We start from the raw sequence: 18246 nt of genomic DNA, 5'->3' as shown, positions 1-18246 counted from the left end.
CATGATCGACCTAATTAACCTACCACTGCGCAATGCAACCAACACAAGATCCTATCTTATACTTCACTTCCACAGATGTCAAGGACTGCAATACAAAACCTCATACACAACCAATTTCACTTACATCTGCACCAAAACCTGGAACACTCTACCTAGAGACCTAAAATCCATGAACAACTACCTACAATTCATAAAATATTTCAAAACCCACTTTTTCAGAACATTCTTCTCTGACGAACTCACGTAGCTCAAGCAGACTATCAATCTACACTCTATAACCATGTTCTCGAACTGACCAGAACTTGATCCATCACCCCACAAGACCCTATATTATTTGATCATCATGAACTTGTTGCTCCACACTGCCTTTCATCATACATAGTAACATAGTAACATAGTAGATGACGGCAGAAAAAGACCTGCACGGTCCATCCAGTCTGCCCAATAAGATAACTCATATTTGCTGCTTTTTGTGTATACCCTACTTTGATTTGTACCTGTGCTCTTCAGGGCACAGACCGTATAAGTCTGTCCAGCACTATCCTCGCCTCCCAAACACCAGCCCCTCCTCCCAACCACCGGCTCTGGCACAGACCGTACAAGTCTGTCCAGCACTATCCCTGCCTCCCAACCACCAGTCCCGCTGCCCACCACCGGCTCTGGCACAGATCGTATAAGTCTGCCCAGCACTATCCTCACCTCCCAACCACCGGCTCTGGCAAAGACCGTACAAGTCTGTCCAGCACTATCCCTGCCTCCCAACCACCAGTCCCGCTGCCCACCACCGGCTCTGGCACAGATCGTATAAGTCTGCCCAGCACTATCCCCGCCTCCCGATCTTGACTAAGCTCCTGAGGATCCATTCCTTCGGCACAGGATTCCTTTATGCTTATCCCACGCATGTTTGAATTCCGTTACCATTTTCATTTCCACCACCTCCCGCGGGAGGGCATTCCAAGCATCCACTACTCTCTCCGTGAAAAAATACTTCCTGACATTTTTCTTGAGTCTGCCCCCCTTCAATCTCATTTCATGTCCTCTCGTTCTACCACCTTCCCATCTCCGGAAAAGGTTCGTTTGCGGATTAATACCTTTCAAATATTTGAACGCCTGTATCATAGCATCCCTGTTTCTCCTTTCCTCCAGAGTATACATGTTTAGTTCAGCAAGTCTCTCCTCATATGTCTTGTAATGCAAATCCCATACCATTCTCGTAGCTTTTCTTTGCACCGCTTCAATTCTTTTTACATCCTTAACAAGATACGGCCTCCAAAACTGAACACAATACTCCAGGTGGGGCCTCACCAACAACTTATACAGGGGCATCAACACCCCCTTTCTTCTGCTGGTCACACCTCTCTCTATACAGCCAACAACCTTCTAGCTACGGCCACCGCCTTGTCACACTGTTTCGTTGCCTTCAAATCCTCAGATACTATCACCCCAAGATCCCTCTCTCCGCCCGTACCTATCAGACTCTCCCCGCCTAACACATACGTCTCCCGTGGATTTCTAATCCCTAAGTGCATCACTTTGCATTTCTTGGCATTGAATTTTAATTAAATGTAAACTAATAACCCCTTCTATTATATAACTTATACAGTGTATCTTACTAAGTAACTCTACTTCACCAATCACCAATCGTTTTTTTATGTATTTTTTCTCTTGCATTCAAAATAGTGCTCAGTGACTGGAAAAACATTTCTAGACTGACTAGCAGCCATATATAATGCTTTCCTTGTGGTACATCATTGCACTCCACCTCCTACCTATCTTATATGATGTTTTACTTCGAGTGTAATGAATCTACCACTTATATGTGTGGTTCTTTTATATGTTATGTGTATACTCCCACAATTATACAGCTGCTTATCTTAATATTTGACAGAGTGTTCCCACTCCCCAGAAATGCTCTCAGTCACTTTAAATAGTGCAGTGCTGTAAATCAAAAAAATTTTTGGAGTTCACTAAACCATTTCCCGGTTGTTATCCATTGTTGGTGCCCTACATGCGAGCATGTTTCGCCGTAGCGTCATCAGGGAAACACCATTCTATAAAAATAAACCAAATGCAGTGTAACTAAAAACTAATCCCACTACGAATGCAATTTCACTTCTTATTACTCATATATACATTACTATCTTACTAAACAAGTAATTCAAAATGTTTTCATTATATATATCACTTAGTGGCTACCTTCAGGCAGGAACAGCTTACACTCCTCTCCCTCCAACGGCCAGAACGCCGGTAGATGCATAATAGATACACCCATACTGCCTTTCACAAATTTAAATCCCCGATAGGTGGGACAAAGCCCACCAATCAATCTCCTTGTTAAGACCTGACGGGATTACCATGCGCTACTGAAAAATGAAGCGCTGTTCCCTTTGAATCAATGCAGACATCACGTCCCCACTAAAGGTACTAGGTAATTGATATAATACTACAAAGGATACATCCCGTATTTCATGTTTGAGCTCCACCCAGTGTGAAACCAGTGGTGCCTCAAATTTCTGTACCCGTAGATTGCTTATATGCTCTGCAATGCGATCCTTTATTCTCCTGTTTGGCCAATATACCATTTTTTACAAGGGCAACATATGCCATACACTACACGAGCTGTTTCACAATTCGTGGAGTGTTTTAACACAAAATCCTTCCCTGTAATCGGGTTCTCAATAGTTGTTGCAACCAGAGCATATTTGCAATATACACAATGGCCACATTGACTGTGGCCTTCATGATTATCAGGAAAATCTTGCACATATCTCCTCTTAACCGGCGGCATAGCGGGTTAAATTTCATCCGTCGTTCTTGCAAGGAGGCCGAGTAATCTTGAAAGATTCATATGAGATGTCCATCATACATGGTGGTCTCCCGTTTTAGTCTGTAGCCTCTCAGAATCTCCAGCTTGTGCAGATAGTTGTGCACCTTTAGAATGACTGCACGCGGGGCCTGTCGGCCATCTTGCACTCTGCCCACTCTGTGCACCCGTTCCAAACATAGGGCCGAGTGGTCTGACAGGGCAAATTCTGACTTCAACCATTTCTCCACCACGGGGCTAAGGCGGTGTCACTGACCGATTCTGGCAGGCCGATTAGGCGCAGATTACTGCGCCTGGACCTGTTCTCGAGGTCGTCCAGCTTTTCATTGAGCACTTTCACCGTGTCCTGCAGCTGAGTTACAGACTGCTGCAGCGGGGGATGGGAGTCTTCGAGCTCAGAGAGTCGGTGTTCTAGTTCACCGGCCTGCTTTGTGACATCTGTTAGCCTGGTTTCAAAGCTTCCTATCTGGGCTGACAGTTGTTCGAAGCGCAGTTCCAGCACTCGTGTCACTGCGGTGGTTAATTGAAGGAGCTGTTCTTCTGTGAAGGAGGACCCGCCGCTTGGCGCCTGACGATCTGCGCCCAAGTCTGCTGCTTGCGGTTTCTCTATCTCCTTTTTTACGCTCCGGGCAGGCATTATTTTGCTTGGCTTTTCGACAAATTTGTCCATCCACGACTTCTCTTCACTCGTTTAAAGTCTTTCCGACTAGCTCTGGGCAATTTAATACCGATAGTTGATGGTTTTGGGCGTTCGGCCTCGGAGAGCAGAGATTTGCGTTTTGCTTTCTCAGCGCATCACGTGACTCCCCTCCCATCCAGTTTATTTAAGAGCCTCCTGTGGGGAACCGTGTCAAAAGCTTTGCTGAAATCTAAGTAGATTACGTCTATAGCTTGTCCCTGATTCAATTCTCCTGTCACCCAATCAAAGAAGTCAATGAGATTCGTTTGGCACAATTTCCCTTTGGTAAAACCATGTTGTCTCGGATCTTGCAACTTATTGGCTTCCAGGAAATTCACTATCCTTTCCTTCAGCATCGCTTACATTACTTTTCCAATAATCGAAGTGAGGCTTACCGGCCTGTAGTTTCCAGCTTCTTCCCTATCATCACTTTTGTGAAGAGGGACCACCTCCGCCGTTCTCCAATCCATCGGAACCTTTCCCGTCTGCAAGAATATATTAAACAAATCTTTAAGAGGACCCACCAGAACCTCTCTGAGCTCCCTCAATATCCTGGGGTGGATCCACCTTTAGCTTTTCAAGTTGTTCATACACTCTTCCGTGAACGGTGCTCTAGCCACTTCAATCTCATTTGTACTTTTTCCAGTCCATCGCGGTCCTTCTCCAGGATTTTCTTCTGTGAAAACAGAACAAAAGTATCTATTTAGCAAATTTGCTTTTTCTTCATCATTATCCACATAGCGGTTTGCAGTATCTTTTAGTCTCACAATTCCCTTTTTAGTCATTCTCCTTTCACTAATATACCTGAAGAAATTTTTGTCACCCCTTCTTACATTTCTAGCCATTTGTTCTTCCATTTGCGCTTTCGCCAGACGTATTTCTCTCTTGGCTTCTTTCAGTTTCATCCGATATTTCTCCTCCTGTTCCTTTTCTTGAGTTTTTTTGTATTTCTGGAACGCCAACTCTTTAGCCTTTATTTTCTCAGCCACTTGCTTGGAGAACCATATCGGTTTCCTTTTTCTCTTGCTTTTATTTACTTTCCTTACATAAAGGTTTGTGGCCCTATTTATAGCTTCTTTCAGCCTGGACCACTGTCCTTCCACTTCTCATATTTCCTCCCAGCCCATCATCTCCTTCCTCAGGCATTCCCCCATTTTACTAAAGTCAGCACGCTTGAAATCCAGAACTTTGAGTTTTGAGTGGCCGCTCTCCACTTTAGCTGTAATATCAAACCAAACCGTTTGATGGTCACTGCTGCCCAGGTGGGCACCCACTCGGATATTTGACACGCTATCCCCATTTGTGAGCACCAGATCCAGCGTCGCTCCCTCCCTCGTGGGTTCAGTCACCATTTGTCTGAGCAAACCGCTTTGGAAAGCATCCACGATCTCTCTACTTCTTTCCGATTCCACAGATGGAACCTTCCAATCTACATCCGGCAGATTGAAATCTCCCAGCAACAGCACCTCTCTCTTCTTTCCCAACTTTTGAATATCTGCAATCAGGTCTTTATCTAATTCCTCCAATTGTTTCGGAGGTCTGTAGACAACACCCACATGTACAGAGGTTCTATCCTCTCTTTTTAAGGTGATCCATATCGCTTCCTTTCCCCAGGTCCCTGTCATTTCAGTCGCCGTGATATCATTTTTCACATATAGAGCTACTCCTCCACCTTTACGACTCTCTCTATCCTTCCTAAATAGATTATAGCCTGGTATGTTTGCATCCCATTCATGGGAACCATTTAGCCACGTCTTTGTGATTGCAACAATGTCTAAGTCTGCCTCCAACATCAGGGCTTGAAGGTCATGAACTTTATTGCTTAAACTGCGAGCATTTGTGGCCATCGCTTTCCATGTACATTTCCTGGTATGTGCTTCAACATTTGTGATTTGGGGTTGTCTTTTCTCTTTGGGTACCTTCATATCCTTTTATTCCAACCTCATTTCTTTCTCTTCTGCCTCAGTTCTATTTTCAGGATCATCACCATGCTGCAGGGGCGTAGCCAGACACCCAATTTTGGGTGGGCCTGGGCCCAAGATGGGTGGGCAGAAGAATCTCGCCCCGTCCCACAGGTGATTTGGTCTCTCCTTCTCTCGCCTGAATGCCACATGGTCTCTCAAACATCCCCCCTCTCCTGTATACCTTTTAAATAGCATATTTTCACCAGCAGCGAGCAGCAACTAATACACACTGCTCATGTTGGCCCCACACCCTTCCCTCTCATGCAACTTCCTGTTTCAACCTCGGCAGAAATACATCAGAGGGAAGGCTGTGGGGCCGGTGCGAGCAGTATGTATGTCACTGCTCACTGCAGGTGAAGATCTGCTACTTACAATGTATGCAGGATGTACACTTGTTAGGAGTTTTCGGCTGGTGGGGCATCATAGGTATGCTGCTACTGGGTGGGCCTGAACCCAAAGTGGGTGGGCCTGGGCCCACCCAAGCCCACCCTTGGCTACACCACTGCCATGCTGTAATGGAGCAAAAGAATTCTTTAGGGGCAACATTTGTGGGGGCGGATGCCTCTATGTCACATATCGAAGTCTGCCTGAGCCTACTGTGAACCATCTATTCCTAGGTGGTTTTATCCTTGGAGGCAGTGGTGTGAATTTGGCTTGATTCTGTGCTGTATGGTTTTGTGTAGTCTTAGAAGATGCTTTAAGTGCATCTAATTTCTGTTTTACCTTACTGAGCTCCTGTTTTAAACTAGCAAGCTGATGACAGACAGGACAAGCCTTAAGTCTCCAGATAATTGGCCTTGAAACTGAAACACCACAATTATTAGAGAATAAAAGTCATCCTGATTTGTTGGAATGGGAATGAATAGGTATGCTATGATGGGGTTAATAGTGTGCAAGATTAACTTTACTCCTCAGCCATACATAGGCAATCAGAGGCAGTTGTAATTTGGGTGGAGTTAATTTGTAATAAGTAGAATAGTTAGGAAAGTTATTTAGGAAGTGTCAGTCTTGGGGTGGGTGGGTTGAGGGGCAGGGTGGTGGGGGTTTAAAGTTTAAAACCTGTGGAATATCTTAGGTTTTAAAACGATCTCCAGGAAAGGAAAAAAGTTCTAATACTTGCTAGCAGTTTTGAAATCTGATATCTCCTTTTCAGATTTACAGATATCAATAAACCAGTTAAAAACAACATTCAAATCACAACAGAGCACACTATATGCAGAGCAGATTAAAACAGTCAGACCACACTATATGCAGAGCAGATTAAAACAGTCAGACCACACTATTTGCAGAGCAGATTAAACAGTCAGACCACACTATATGCAGAGCAGATTAAAACAGTCAGACCACACTATTTGCAGTGCCAAGAGGTTTTTTTTTTCTTTTTAGGAAAGATATAAATGTAGTAACAATGATAGACAAGGAAAGAAGGGAGAGATGCCCAGAGAAAACACAGCCAAAGGGTAGGGATAACCAGGAGTTTAGCCAGCACAAGTCTTAGCTGTGTGAGTTTCCTTCAGCCAGGAGATAAGGAAGACCACCACAAGGTTGCTCAGTTTAGCCCCTCCTAAGCAATTAAAATGTCTGCAGAAGGACCAGGTGGAATGGGGTGGGGGAGGGGGAGCTCAGCACACTGTTAGGAAAGGAAAAAAGTTCTAATACTTGCTAGCAGTTTTGAAATCTGAAATCTCCTTTTCACATGTACAGATATCAATAAACCAGTTAGAAACAACAATCAAATCACAACAGTCAGAGCACACTATATGCAGAGCAGATTAAAACAGTCAGATCACACTATTTGCAGAGCCAAGAGATTGTTTTTTTTTCTTTTTAGGAAAGATATAAATGCAGTGACAATGATAGACAAGGAAAGAAGGGAGAGATGTCCAGAGAAAACACAGCCAAAGGGTAGGGATAACCAGGAGTTTTGCCCTGCCACTTTACCATATAGGTCCAGTTCCCTTATTATAATAGGCAGTGTCAGTAATGGCTGGGATACATAAAAAAGAATGTCATAGGCTTTATCATCTTAATTTGGAATCTGTTTTAACATTAGAAGCAGTTTTCTGCTTTAAAGTTACAATGATTGTATACTAATGATCTGGCATGGCATTTGCAGTGTGTGTTATCAAGCATGGTTTTGTACAGCAGTAAAAAGTGAACAAAACATATATGTAACTACTTACTGCTCCAAGTGATGGCCCACTTCTTCCTGTGGCTATTTTACAGAAATAACTGACGAAAGTAGAGATAACACCTAAAAGCATGCAAAGAAATCAATATTACAAAAACATATTTGTATCTTTAAAATACCATAACTGTTAAAACAAATTGCAGACACAAAATAGAACAATTTGCTAATCAGAACTACTAATTTACACAGTCTGTGGCACTGACTGGTGGCAGCTCCAAATCTATGGAACTCTTCAGGTGGAGCACCAGCTTTCTTCAACAGACATTTTACAACTAAATTTTTCAATGGATTGGAACGAAGTCTGTATGGAGGATTATAGAAGCTAATAACAGAAACAGATAGTGAACATTGAATGCCTTTAATTAAAACAGCCAGAATTCAATGATTCATCACCCGCTAGATTAAGATCTTTAAGCAGGGGGAGCCCCAAATATTTAGCTGATAAATTGTCCTTGTATCCTCCAGAGAAAACCCTTCATTCTTCACAATGCCATCTTTTCTAAGTGCCAGATAAGATTAAACTGCAATGTACAAGATGCTCTGGATAGACTGAGTTTAAGCTAAGGTTAGAAGGCAGATAGAGATTCTATGCTTTTAAAATGAGATGTTAATGAGGTCACGTGATGCCGTGCTAGGACAGCGGGCATAAATGGAAGAGCTCCCAGGCCCTGATCGCAAAACTTCACCCTCCATGAGCTTTATATCAGTACCTGAACTAGCATATTAAGGGCTTGGAGAACCCACGAGTGAGTGGAAAGTGAAATAATTCTGGCCGCAGTCATGTCTACAAAGACACAACGTCGGGAGAAAGAGAAACTACAGCACAGTGATTCCAAGAGGGTGGCGGGAGAGGACTCCTATAGTTCCTCTGTAAACTCCGCATGGGTGGCTGAAGTTGTTTCAGAAGTGAAGAAGGCCATTGCGGACTCATTGGATAAACGCTTACAGGAGGTTGCAGACAAGTTGGATACTGTAGACGAGAAACTGGAATCTTTAAAAGGTGAATTTTCTACACATTGCCAGCGCATCTCTGATTTAGAGGACAGAGTGCAGCAACTCTCTACCCTGAACACTACGTTACAAGATAGAATGCGATCGCTGGAAGACAAGGAGGACGACATTGAGAATCGATCTCGGAGGGGGTATCTGCGCTTGGTCGGCCTCCCTTAGAGTATTGCAGACGCGGAACTGAGGCCATTTTTAGAGACTTGGCTACTTTCTACTTTGCGGTTGCAGTCAGCAGTGGGTCCTCTCCGTATAAAACGGGACCATCGGTTGGGCCCTAAGAGACCGGCGGAGTCTCGTCCATGTGTGGTCATATTCAAGATCCTGAAGTTTGCACATAAAACTGAAATCCTGAGGGCCATTAGAACAAAGGACCCCATCTCCTATGACAATAAAATGGTTTTGTGTTTCCTGGACTTCTCAACTCAGGTCTCGGGTTTGAGGCAGGCATATGCTCCTGTTTTTGCAGATCTACATCGCTGACACATTCAGTTTGCTTTGTAAAAATCTTAAGGCAGGCAGGATATAACAGAGGGCAAACCTCAAATCTTTGATACACCCGAGGCAGCTCAGGCTTTCTTAAAAAACTTGCCTTTATCTACAAATATGGCTTGATGGGCTGTGGCGATCAACTGCAAGCTGCGATGCCTAGTCTGATTTGACCTGAACTCGGTTCTTTCAATGGAGTGTTGTGCTGGTTTGTGACTACCTGAGACCTGAGCTGGTAAAAATGTTTAGAATGACTGTGGGCAATGCTTTGCTTTTGATATGCGGACTTTCCTGGATATGCTTATGATTTAATCATAGCCTGTTGTTACCGTCTGTTTATATTGCTCTGTATCTTGCACAGACAATATAACCACTTTTTTTTTTGTATGTGAGCATGCGGAGTTTGAAAGCCAGGAACGGGAGGGATGGTCGATTTCTTGTAAGGATGGATGAAGGGGTGAAAGGGTGTGCACACAGTAGGTATTTACCTGCTCCTTGGAGAAGTAGAAACATAGTTAGCTCTGTGTTAGTATGTACTTATTTACTTGTCAACTGCCTCACCGCCTGTTACAGTGTGGTTACTACTCCTATGTCCCTCATTGCAGGGAATTCAATAGGTGTGGATGTTTTTTTTGGGGGGGGGGGGGGGGGTTGTATGTGAGCATGCGGAGTTTGAAAGCCAGGAACGGGAGGGATGGTCGATTTCTTGTAAGGATGGCTGAAGGGGAGAAAGGGTGTGCACACAGTAAGTATTTTCTCTGCTCCTGGGAGAGGTAGAAACGTAGTTAGCTCTGCGTTAGTATGTACTCATTTACTCGTTAACTGCCTCACCGCTTGTTAAAGTTTGGTTACTACTCCAATGCCCTCATTGAAGGGAATTCAATAGGTGTAGTTGTTTTTTGTTTTGTTTTGCTTTTAAAGGTTGTTTCATATAATTCTGGAAAGCTATCTGTCCTTGCTTTCTCTTGTACTTTAGAGTTGACCAATGTAACCATAATATTACTGGTTCAGCTTGTTATAGTTTCAAGGAGGGTGGGTTGAGGGATTGGGGGGGGGGGGGCATTCCCACACTGACCCTTCGTCCATTAGTTTGGTTGGACATTGTATGTAAATGGGGTATAATGGGGATGGGAAAGGGAGTGGGGAGGGAGTTCTTTTCTTGGTTTTCTGTATTAGGGTGGGAGATTTTGGTTGGGAATGGGTACATAAGTACATAAGTAATGCCATACTGGGAAAAGACCACGACAGCGGCCAATCCAGGCCAAGGGCACCTGGCAAGCTTCCCAAACGTACAAACATTCTATACATGTTATTCCTGGGATTTTGGATTTTTCCAAGTCCGTTTAGTAGCGGTTTATGGACTTGTCCTTTAGGAAACCGTCCAACCCCTTTTTAAACTCTGCTAAGCTAACCGCCTTCACCGCATTTTCCGGCAATGAATTCCAGAGTTTAATTACACGTTGGGTGAAGAAAAATTTTCTCTGATTTGTTTTAAATTTACTACACTGTAGTTTCATCGCATGCCCCCTAGTCCTAGTATTTTTGGAAAGCGTGAACAGACGCTTCACATCCACCTGTTCCACTCCACTCATTATTTTATATACCTCTATCATGTCTCCCCTCAGCCGTCTCTTCTCCAAGCTGAATAGCCCTAGCCTCCTTAGTCTTTCTTCATAGGGAAGTCGTCCCATCCCCGCTATCATTTTAGTCGCCCTTCGCTGCACCTTTTCCAATTCTACTATATCTTTCTTGAGATGCGGCGACCAGAATTGAACACAATACTCAAGGTGCGGTCGCACCATTGAGCGATACAACGGCATTATAACATCCTCACGGATCACGTGATGGACTGAGAGAGAAGAAGACGTGTTTCTGATCTCTCCTGGGCTAACCCCCCCCCCACCCAACGCTAATTCCACCCGAAATCAACTGCAACAGATACCGAGAGCAGAGCGGACACGTTGTCTATGGACTCCTTTGTTGTCCGTGAAAGCAGGGTAATGCCAGGCAGGACGGTAAAGAAAGAACCAGAAAAAACAACGCGGACACGGAGAAGGCAAGATGGCGGCGAGCCCGAAGCAGGAGGCCGCCTCAGTGTTCAATGCCGCTCAACTGTCTCAACTCATGGAAGTGGTGCAGACTGCAATCGCCCCTCAGTTCGACAAATTAGCTGCCCAATTAGCTGGGATGGAAACGAGATTAGACGAGACAACTCGAAGAACTGGGGAGCTAGAGATACGAGTGTCCGACATTGAAGACGCGGAGGCTGCTAGAACGCTGGTAATAAAAGACCTACAAAGCGAACTAAAGTCATTAACTCACCACATCGATGACTTAGAAAATAGGTCCCGAAGATCGAATCTCTGCCTAATTGGCATATCGGAATCAGTCCCAGATCGCACCCTCTCCTTTCAACTAGAGCGCTGGTTAAAATCGGAGTTTGCTCTCTCAGACAGTGCGGGGCCGCTTTGCCTAGAGAGGGCACATCGCATAGGGAAGCGAAGCAATATGAGCAACAGGCCAAGAGTTGTAATTATCAAATGTCACAATTTCATCCACAAAGAAGAAATCTTGCGAGGGGCCCGACAAAAATGGGACAAGCTGATATTTGAGGGATCACCCATAAGGGTGTTTCAGGATTATTCCCTAGCAGTCCAAGAAAAGAGAAGAGCTTTTGGGCCCATTTGCAAACACTTGGCAGATAACAAGCAACGCTTCAGGCTGTTGTATCCAGCATTATTGAAGGTGCAAATAGAGGGGTCATGGAAAACCTTTACAACACTGCAAGAGGCGCAGCAAGGACTAAAGTTCGACCCCACTGTAGAGGCAAGGGCGAAATGACTGACCGGTAAAGAAAGGACTCTTAAGGAAATGCAGGTCACACATAAAGATGGTAAAGTTTGACAAAATGTTTGAATATTGAACCGAAAGTTAATATAAAACTATGTTGAATTGATGTTACAACTGTCCAGAAATGATGTTAAATTTCTATTTTTCATTGTTATGTAGTGGAATAATGTGAACAGAGGTGAGGAGCATGCAAGGGGATGGGGGGGAAGCCGCCATCTTAAGATCTACACTTCTCCAACCGCTGTTTAGGATGGAGAGTGGAGGGTTAATAAGGGAGATAAAAGGGAATGTGGAAGGGAATAGGGGAGGGGAGGGAAGAGAGGGAGGGTTGAGGCAAACATATTTACAGCAATGGATTTGGAGGAATACACATGAAGAAACAGAAGTTCGGGAACCTGATAGATACTGTTTATATAATCAGAAAAGGGCTGTTACTATTCCTGATGAGGAGAGGGACTTAAAGATATTTAAAGAGAACAGAGACAGGGACGCTCTGGTGAGCTGGGCACCGGGGACCCCACAAATCATGAGAATCCGCATAATAGAACTACTGAGTACTGTCCATGGCTAGAGGCACAGTAACAAGGTTTCTAACTTGGAACGTGGGAGGAGTCACCTCACCAGTAAAGAGAACTAAGATTCTAGCTGCCTTAAAGAGGCACAAAGCAGATGTGGTCTGCTTACAAGAAACTCGCCTATCTTCAGATGAGCACCAAAAACTGAAACAAGGATGGGTGGGAGAAGTACATGCAGCTTCGGCAGCAGGGAGAAAGCATGGAGTAGCTATTCTGCTCAGAAAGGGTCTAGTAGCCAAGTCACACCTAGTAGAAAGCGACCCCCCTAGGGAGGTTTGTCATTATCCATCTTTGGCTGCATTACAAAGAGTACCTAGTAGTTGCTGTATACGGCCCAAACCAATATGATAAGGCATTTTACGACCAGCTAGTGCGCTCATGCTTACTTTACAAGTCATTACCAATACTACTAATGGGAGACTTCAATTTGGTGGCGGACCCCCTAATGGACTGTTCCGCGCCTAGACGCGCGGAGAGAGGGGGGGCCTGGTAAAAGGGCTCTAAACCAATTTATGCAAGAGCTTAACGTAGTGGATGCTTGGCGTACAATACACCCAGACACTCGAGATTTCACACATCTCTCTAGGGCGCATGGAACGTTCTCTAGGATTGACTACATACTAATAGATAGAAAGATATTTTCACAAATAGAGGCAGTGGAAATTGGGCCGGAGGAAATCTCAGATCACGCGATGGTATGGGCAGACCTGCAGATGTCAAATAGCACATTCAACCCCTCAGGATGGCGTTTTCCATCCTACTTAGCAGAGAGCCCAGAATTTCAGGAATACTTACAAAGCCGGTGGGCGGAGTACATAGATCTAATTCAGAATATAAGAATCGCCCAGATGTATTTGGCCGGCGGCGAAAGCTGTCATTAGGGGAGAGATCATAGCATACACAGCAAACCGTGAGCGCAAATGACGAGGGCTATTGTGTGCTAGAGCGAAAACTCCAAAAAACGAAACGTAGGTACATGCAAGCTCCCACAAGCCAACATAAAGAACAATTGCAGGTGGCACGGGTGGCGTTAAATACACTACTTCAAGAGAGAGCCTCTAAGGCATTAGTCCTTAGGAAATATAAGCTGCAGAAATTAGGTACTAAGTCAGGGGCGCTACTGGCAAGGCTAGTTAAACAAAGGGGAGGGCCCCGAGTGATCACAGCGATAAAAGATAAAGAGGATGTGCTTCAATACAAGAGGGAGCAAGTGGCGCAGGTTTTTCAGGATTTTTTTAGTACGATGTACAAGCAAGGACAAGCTCCAAACCTGACCAAAGTGCGAGAATACTTGCATAATACGGGCATGCCCCAGCTAACTAAAGAGGAGGCACGAGCCTTGGGGGACCCGATATCAGGGAGAGAGTTACAAGAATCATCAAGTGCCTACCCACACATTCAGCCCCAGGCCCCGATGGATACACCTGTGAATTCTATAAAATTTTAGGACCTTCGATTATAGGAACACTACACGATTATTTTGAAGTGGTAAAAAACAGAAATTCCCCCCAATGCAAATGAAGCCCTGATAACCCTAATTCTCAAACCAGGTAGGCTAGAGAATAAGCAGATTCATATCGTCCAATCTCACTATAAATGTGGACGTAAAAATTTTAGCCAAAGTGCTAGCTAACAGATTACAACATACATTCCTCGTCTTATAGGACCGGAGCAAGTGGGATTCGTGCGCAATCAACACTCAGTAGTGAATGTAAGACGGCTACTACTGGCTATGGGGCACTGTCAACATGCACAGATAAAGTCTGCGCTAATCAGCTTAGACGCTGAGAAAGCGTTCGATAGTGTAACATGGGAATATTTATTTGAAGTGCTCCAGCATATAGGAATACACGGGTGGGCTTATCAAGCGATAAAGGCGTTATATACAAACCCAACAGCAGCTGTGCTAGTTACTGGAATGCGCACCCCCACAATTCCCAGTCTCGAAGGGAACTAGACAGGGCTGCCCACTCTCCCCGGTATTATTTCTACTAGCCCTAGAACCACTGCTGAGGACACTGGTCAAAGAACAAGGAATAGTGGGAGTAGAGGTGGGAGGAGAGAATGTTAAAGTGATGGCATTTGCCGATGATCTGCTGATAGTGACCCGCATCGTCCAGAGAGTTCAGTGCGAAAGCTGATACAAAGAACCTCAGAATTGGTAAACTCTCTGGATTTAAAATAAATTTACAGAAATCCTACATAATGCAGATGTACCCGCGGGGAGAAAACTACAACACTAGAGGACAAGTGCCCAATTTAAGCAGGGGAAAGAGATCAAATATTTAGGTGTTCAGATCCCTCAGGACCTGTCTAAACTTTATGACCTAATATCCAGCCCTTACTATTGAGAACTATAAGGAAACTGGCACAATAGCAGGAGCTGCCTTTATCGCTTTTAGGGCGGGTAGCATTGTATATATGATGATAGTACCTTGCTGGCTGTATATTTCAAATGCCTACCGTTATATATAAAAAGACCAGATGAACAAAAACTGAATCAGCTTTGACAAAATTTCTATGGAAGGGGAGGAGACCGAGATTGCCCCTTGCTATGGTCTGTACCCCAAAGGAATATGGAGGACTGGGCCTCTTAGACATCAGATCATTAACTGTGGCAAGCTCTATACGGCATTTAAATGACTGGTTTAGAGGTACGACAGATTTCACTGCAACAAAGATAGAGCTGGAGCTTTTTGGACCATACCACTTCAGTAGTCTTCTCCATGGCTTACAATGCCCCATATCTCCAGCATTAGAGATCTCGCACATCTTACCTACAGCGCAAAAAACGTGGGCGGTTGGGTATGCAAACTGCACCGATGTTCCCACAAAGTGACACATTTGCTTCCCATATGTGGCAACCCAGCATTCCCACCAGGTCTCATATATGGAATATTTAGAAAATGGAAAGAACGGAAAGTTACCTATATTCAGCACATCATCACTGACGAAGGGAAACTACAACCTCAAGCTGCACTGCAAGGATTACAAATATTGGGACCCAATGACTATTTTCATTATTGGCAAATACGTCATTATATCTCAAGTTTGCCTTGGGAAGACCTTGCAGAGGATGTACAAGAGGAGCTTGCCTCAGCACTGTCCTTGAATTCACAACAGAAAGTACCATTGCATTATCATCATAGACATATTAAAGACACCAAATCTGAATTAGACTATGCTAAGTATGCCAGAGACTGGGGGAAAGATCTACCAATACAGATACCAACTAATGTGTTCATGGAGCACGTTCTCTCGCTACGACGCATGTCATCATGGGCTGCACACTGGGAGCTCCAATATCGATTTGCTCTGAGACTTTATGTACCCCCACGCAGGGCATTCCACATGGGATTGTCTACAGATGGAGCTTGCCCAAAATGTAAAGGAAGTGGAGCGACATTAGGACATATGTTCTGGAACTGTCCGAGAGTCACCCGCTTCTGGACCAACCTACTTAGACAAATTGAGAGCTTATGGAAGGCTAAATGGAGGTGTACCCCTCTATTACTGTTTGGCAAGCCAGAACTCAGTAAACCTGGGCCTAAGGGATATGTAGCCTTCGTGAAGAGAGCCACTATGATGGCAAAGAAAGCTATTCTAATAGACTGGCTAGAGATCACAGGACCCTCGATTCAGACATGGCGAACTCAAATGATAAATCTCATGAGACTGGAAAGGATACAGACAAAGGAGCAACCTCATACAGAATTAGAACATTTTATGGACAGATGGAGCCCGTTTCTAACAACGTTGACCTCTGAATCTAGAAGTCAGTTATTGAACATGTAATAGAAAGAACATGACAATTGTTGTGTATGTTTTCCATTGGGGTGGAGAAGGGGGGAGAGGGAGGGGGGGGATGGGGAGTTACAGTGTTAAAATGTGGTACTAAACATATAGAATTACTTGTACGAACTATGCAATCTGTTACCAATAAAAATGATTTAAACATAACATCCTCACACCTGTTTTCCATACCTTTCTAATAATACCCAACATTCTATTCGCTTTCCTAGCCGCAGCAGCACACTCAGCAGAAGGTTTCAGTGTGTTATCGACGATGACACCCAGATCCCTTTCTTGGTCCGTAACTCCTAACGTGGAACCTTGCATGACGTAGCTATAATTCGGATTCTTTTTTCCCACATGCATCACCTTGCACTTGCTCACATTAACGTCATATGCCATTTAGCCGCCCAGACTCCCAGTCTCGTAAGGTCCTCTTGTAATTTTTTCACAATCCTGTCGTGAGTTAACGACTTGAATAACCTTTGTGTCATCAGCAAATTTAATTACCTCGCTAGTTACTCCCATCTCTAAATCATTTATAAATATATTAAAAAGCAGCGGTCCTAGCACAGACCCCTGAGGAACCCCACTAACTACCCTTCTCCATTGTGAATACTGCCCATTTAACCCCACTCTCTGTTCCTATCCTTCAACCAGTTTTTAATCCACAATAGGACATTTCCTCCTATCCCAATGACCCTCCAATTTCCTCTGTAGCCTTTCATGAGGTACCTTGTCAAACGCCTTTTGAAAATCCAGATACACAATATCAACAGGCTCCCCTTTGTCCACATGTTTGTTTACTCCTTCAAAGAATTGAAGTAAATTGGTCAGGCAAGATTTCCCCACACAAAAGCCGTGCTGACTCGGTCTCAGTAATCCATGTCCTCGGATGTGCTCTGTAATTTTGTTTTTAATAATAGCCTCTACCATTTTCCCCGGCACCGACGTCAGACTCACCGGTCTATAATTTCCCGGATCTCCCCTGGAGCCTTTTTTAAAAATGGCGTTACATTGGCCACCCTCCAATCTTCCGGTACCACGCTCGATTTTAAGGATAAGTTGCATATCACTAGCAGTAGCTCCGCAAGCTCATTTTTCAGTTCTATCAGTACTCTAGGATGAATACCATCCGGTCCAGGAGATTTGCTACTCTTCAGTTTGCCGAACTGCCCCATTACGTCCTCCAGGTTTACCGTGAAGTCAGTAAGTTTCTCCGACTCATCCGCTTGAAATTCCATTTCCGATACCGGTATCCCACCCAAATCTTCCTCGGTGAAGACCGAAGCAAAAAATTCATTCAGTCTCTCTGCTAAGTCTTTGTCTTCCTTGATCACCCATTTTACCCCTCGGTCATCCAGCGGCCCAACCGATTCTTTTGCCGGCTTCCTGCTTTTAATATACCGAAAAAATTTTTTACTATGTTTTTTTGCCTCTAATGCTATCTTTTTTTCGTAATCCCTCCTGGCCTTCTTTATCTGCGCCTTGCATTTGCTTTGACACTCCTTATGCTGCTTCTTGTTATTTTCAGACGGTTCCTTCTTCCATTTTCTGAAGGCATTTCTTTTAGCCCTAATAGCTTCCTTCACCTCACTTTTCAACCAGGCCGGCTGTCTTTTAGAGTTCCGTCTTTCTTTTCTAATTCGCGGAATATGTATGGCCTGGGCCTCCAGGATGGTATTTTTGAACAGCGTCCACGCCTGTTGTACAGTTTTTACTCTCTCAGTTGCCCCCCTAAGTTTTTTTTTTACCGTTCTTCTCATTTTATCATAGTCTCCTTTTTTAAAGTTAAACGCTAACGTATTTGACTTTCTGTGTACAGTTACTTCAAGGTCGGTATCAAAACTGATCATATTATGGTCACTGTTATCAAG

At 44.2% G+C, this 18246-nt stretch overlaps 1 protein-coding gene across 3 annotated transcripts in view; it reads right to left on the bottom strand.

The window, feature by feature from the left end:
• The window catches only part of PARL (presenilin associated rhomboid like), a 598848-nt gene that overhangs the window by 236613 nt on the left and 343989 nt on the right, over positions 1-18246 (bottom strand). For all 3 annotated transcript variants that reach the window (XM_030217136.1, XM_030217137.1, XM_030217138.1), the window contains exon 7: positions 7651-7721. In XM_030217136.1, the coding sequence (XP_030072996.1) occupies positions 7651-7721 (71 nt within the window). The remainder of the gene's footprint in view (positions 1-7650; positions 7722-18246) is intronic.

The sequence above is a fragment of the Microcaecilia unicolor genome, chromosome 10 (genome assembly GCF_901765095.1).
Source record: "Microcaecilia unicolor chromosome 10, aMicUni1.1, whole genome shotgun sequence".
In the NCBI taxonomy this organism is placed as follows: Eukaryota; Metazoa; Chordata; class Amphibia; order Gymnophiona; family Siphonopidae; genus Microcaecilia; species Microcaecilia unicolor.
This window is presented reverse-complemented; position numbering and strand designations above follow the sequence as displayed.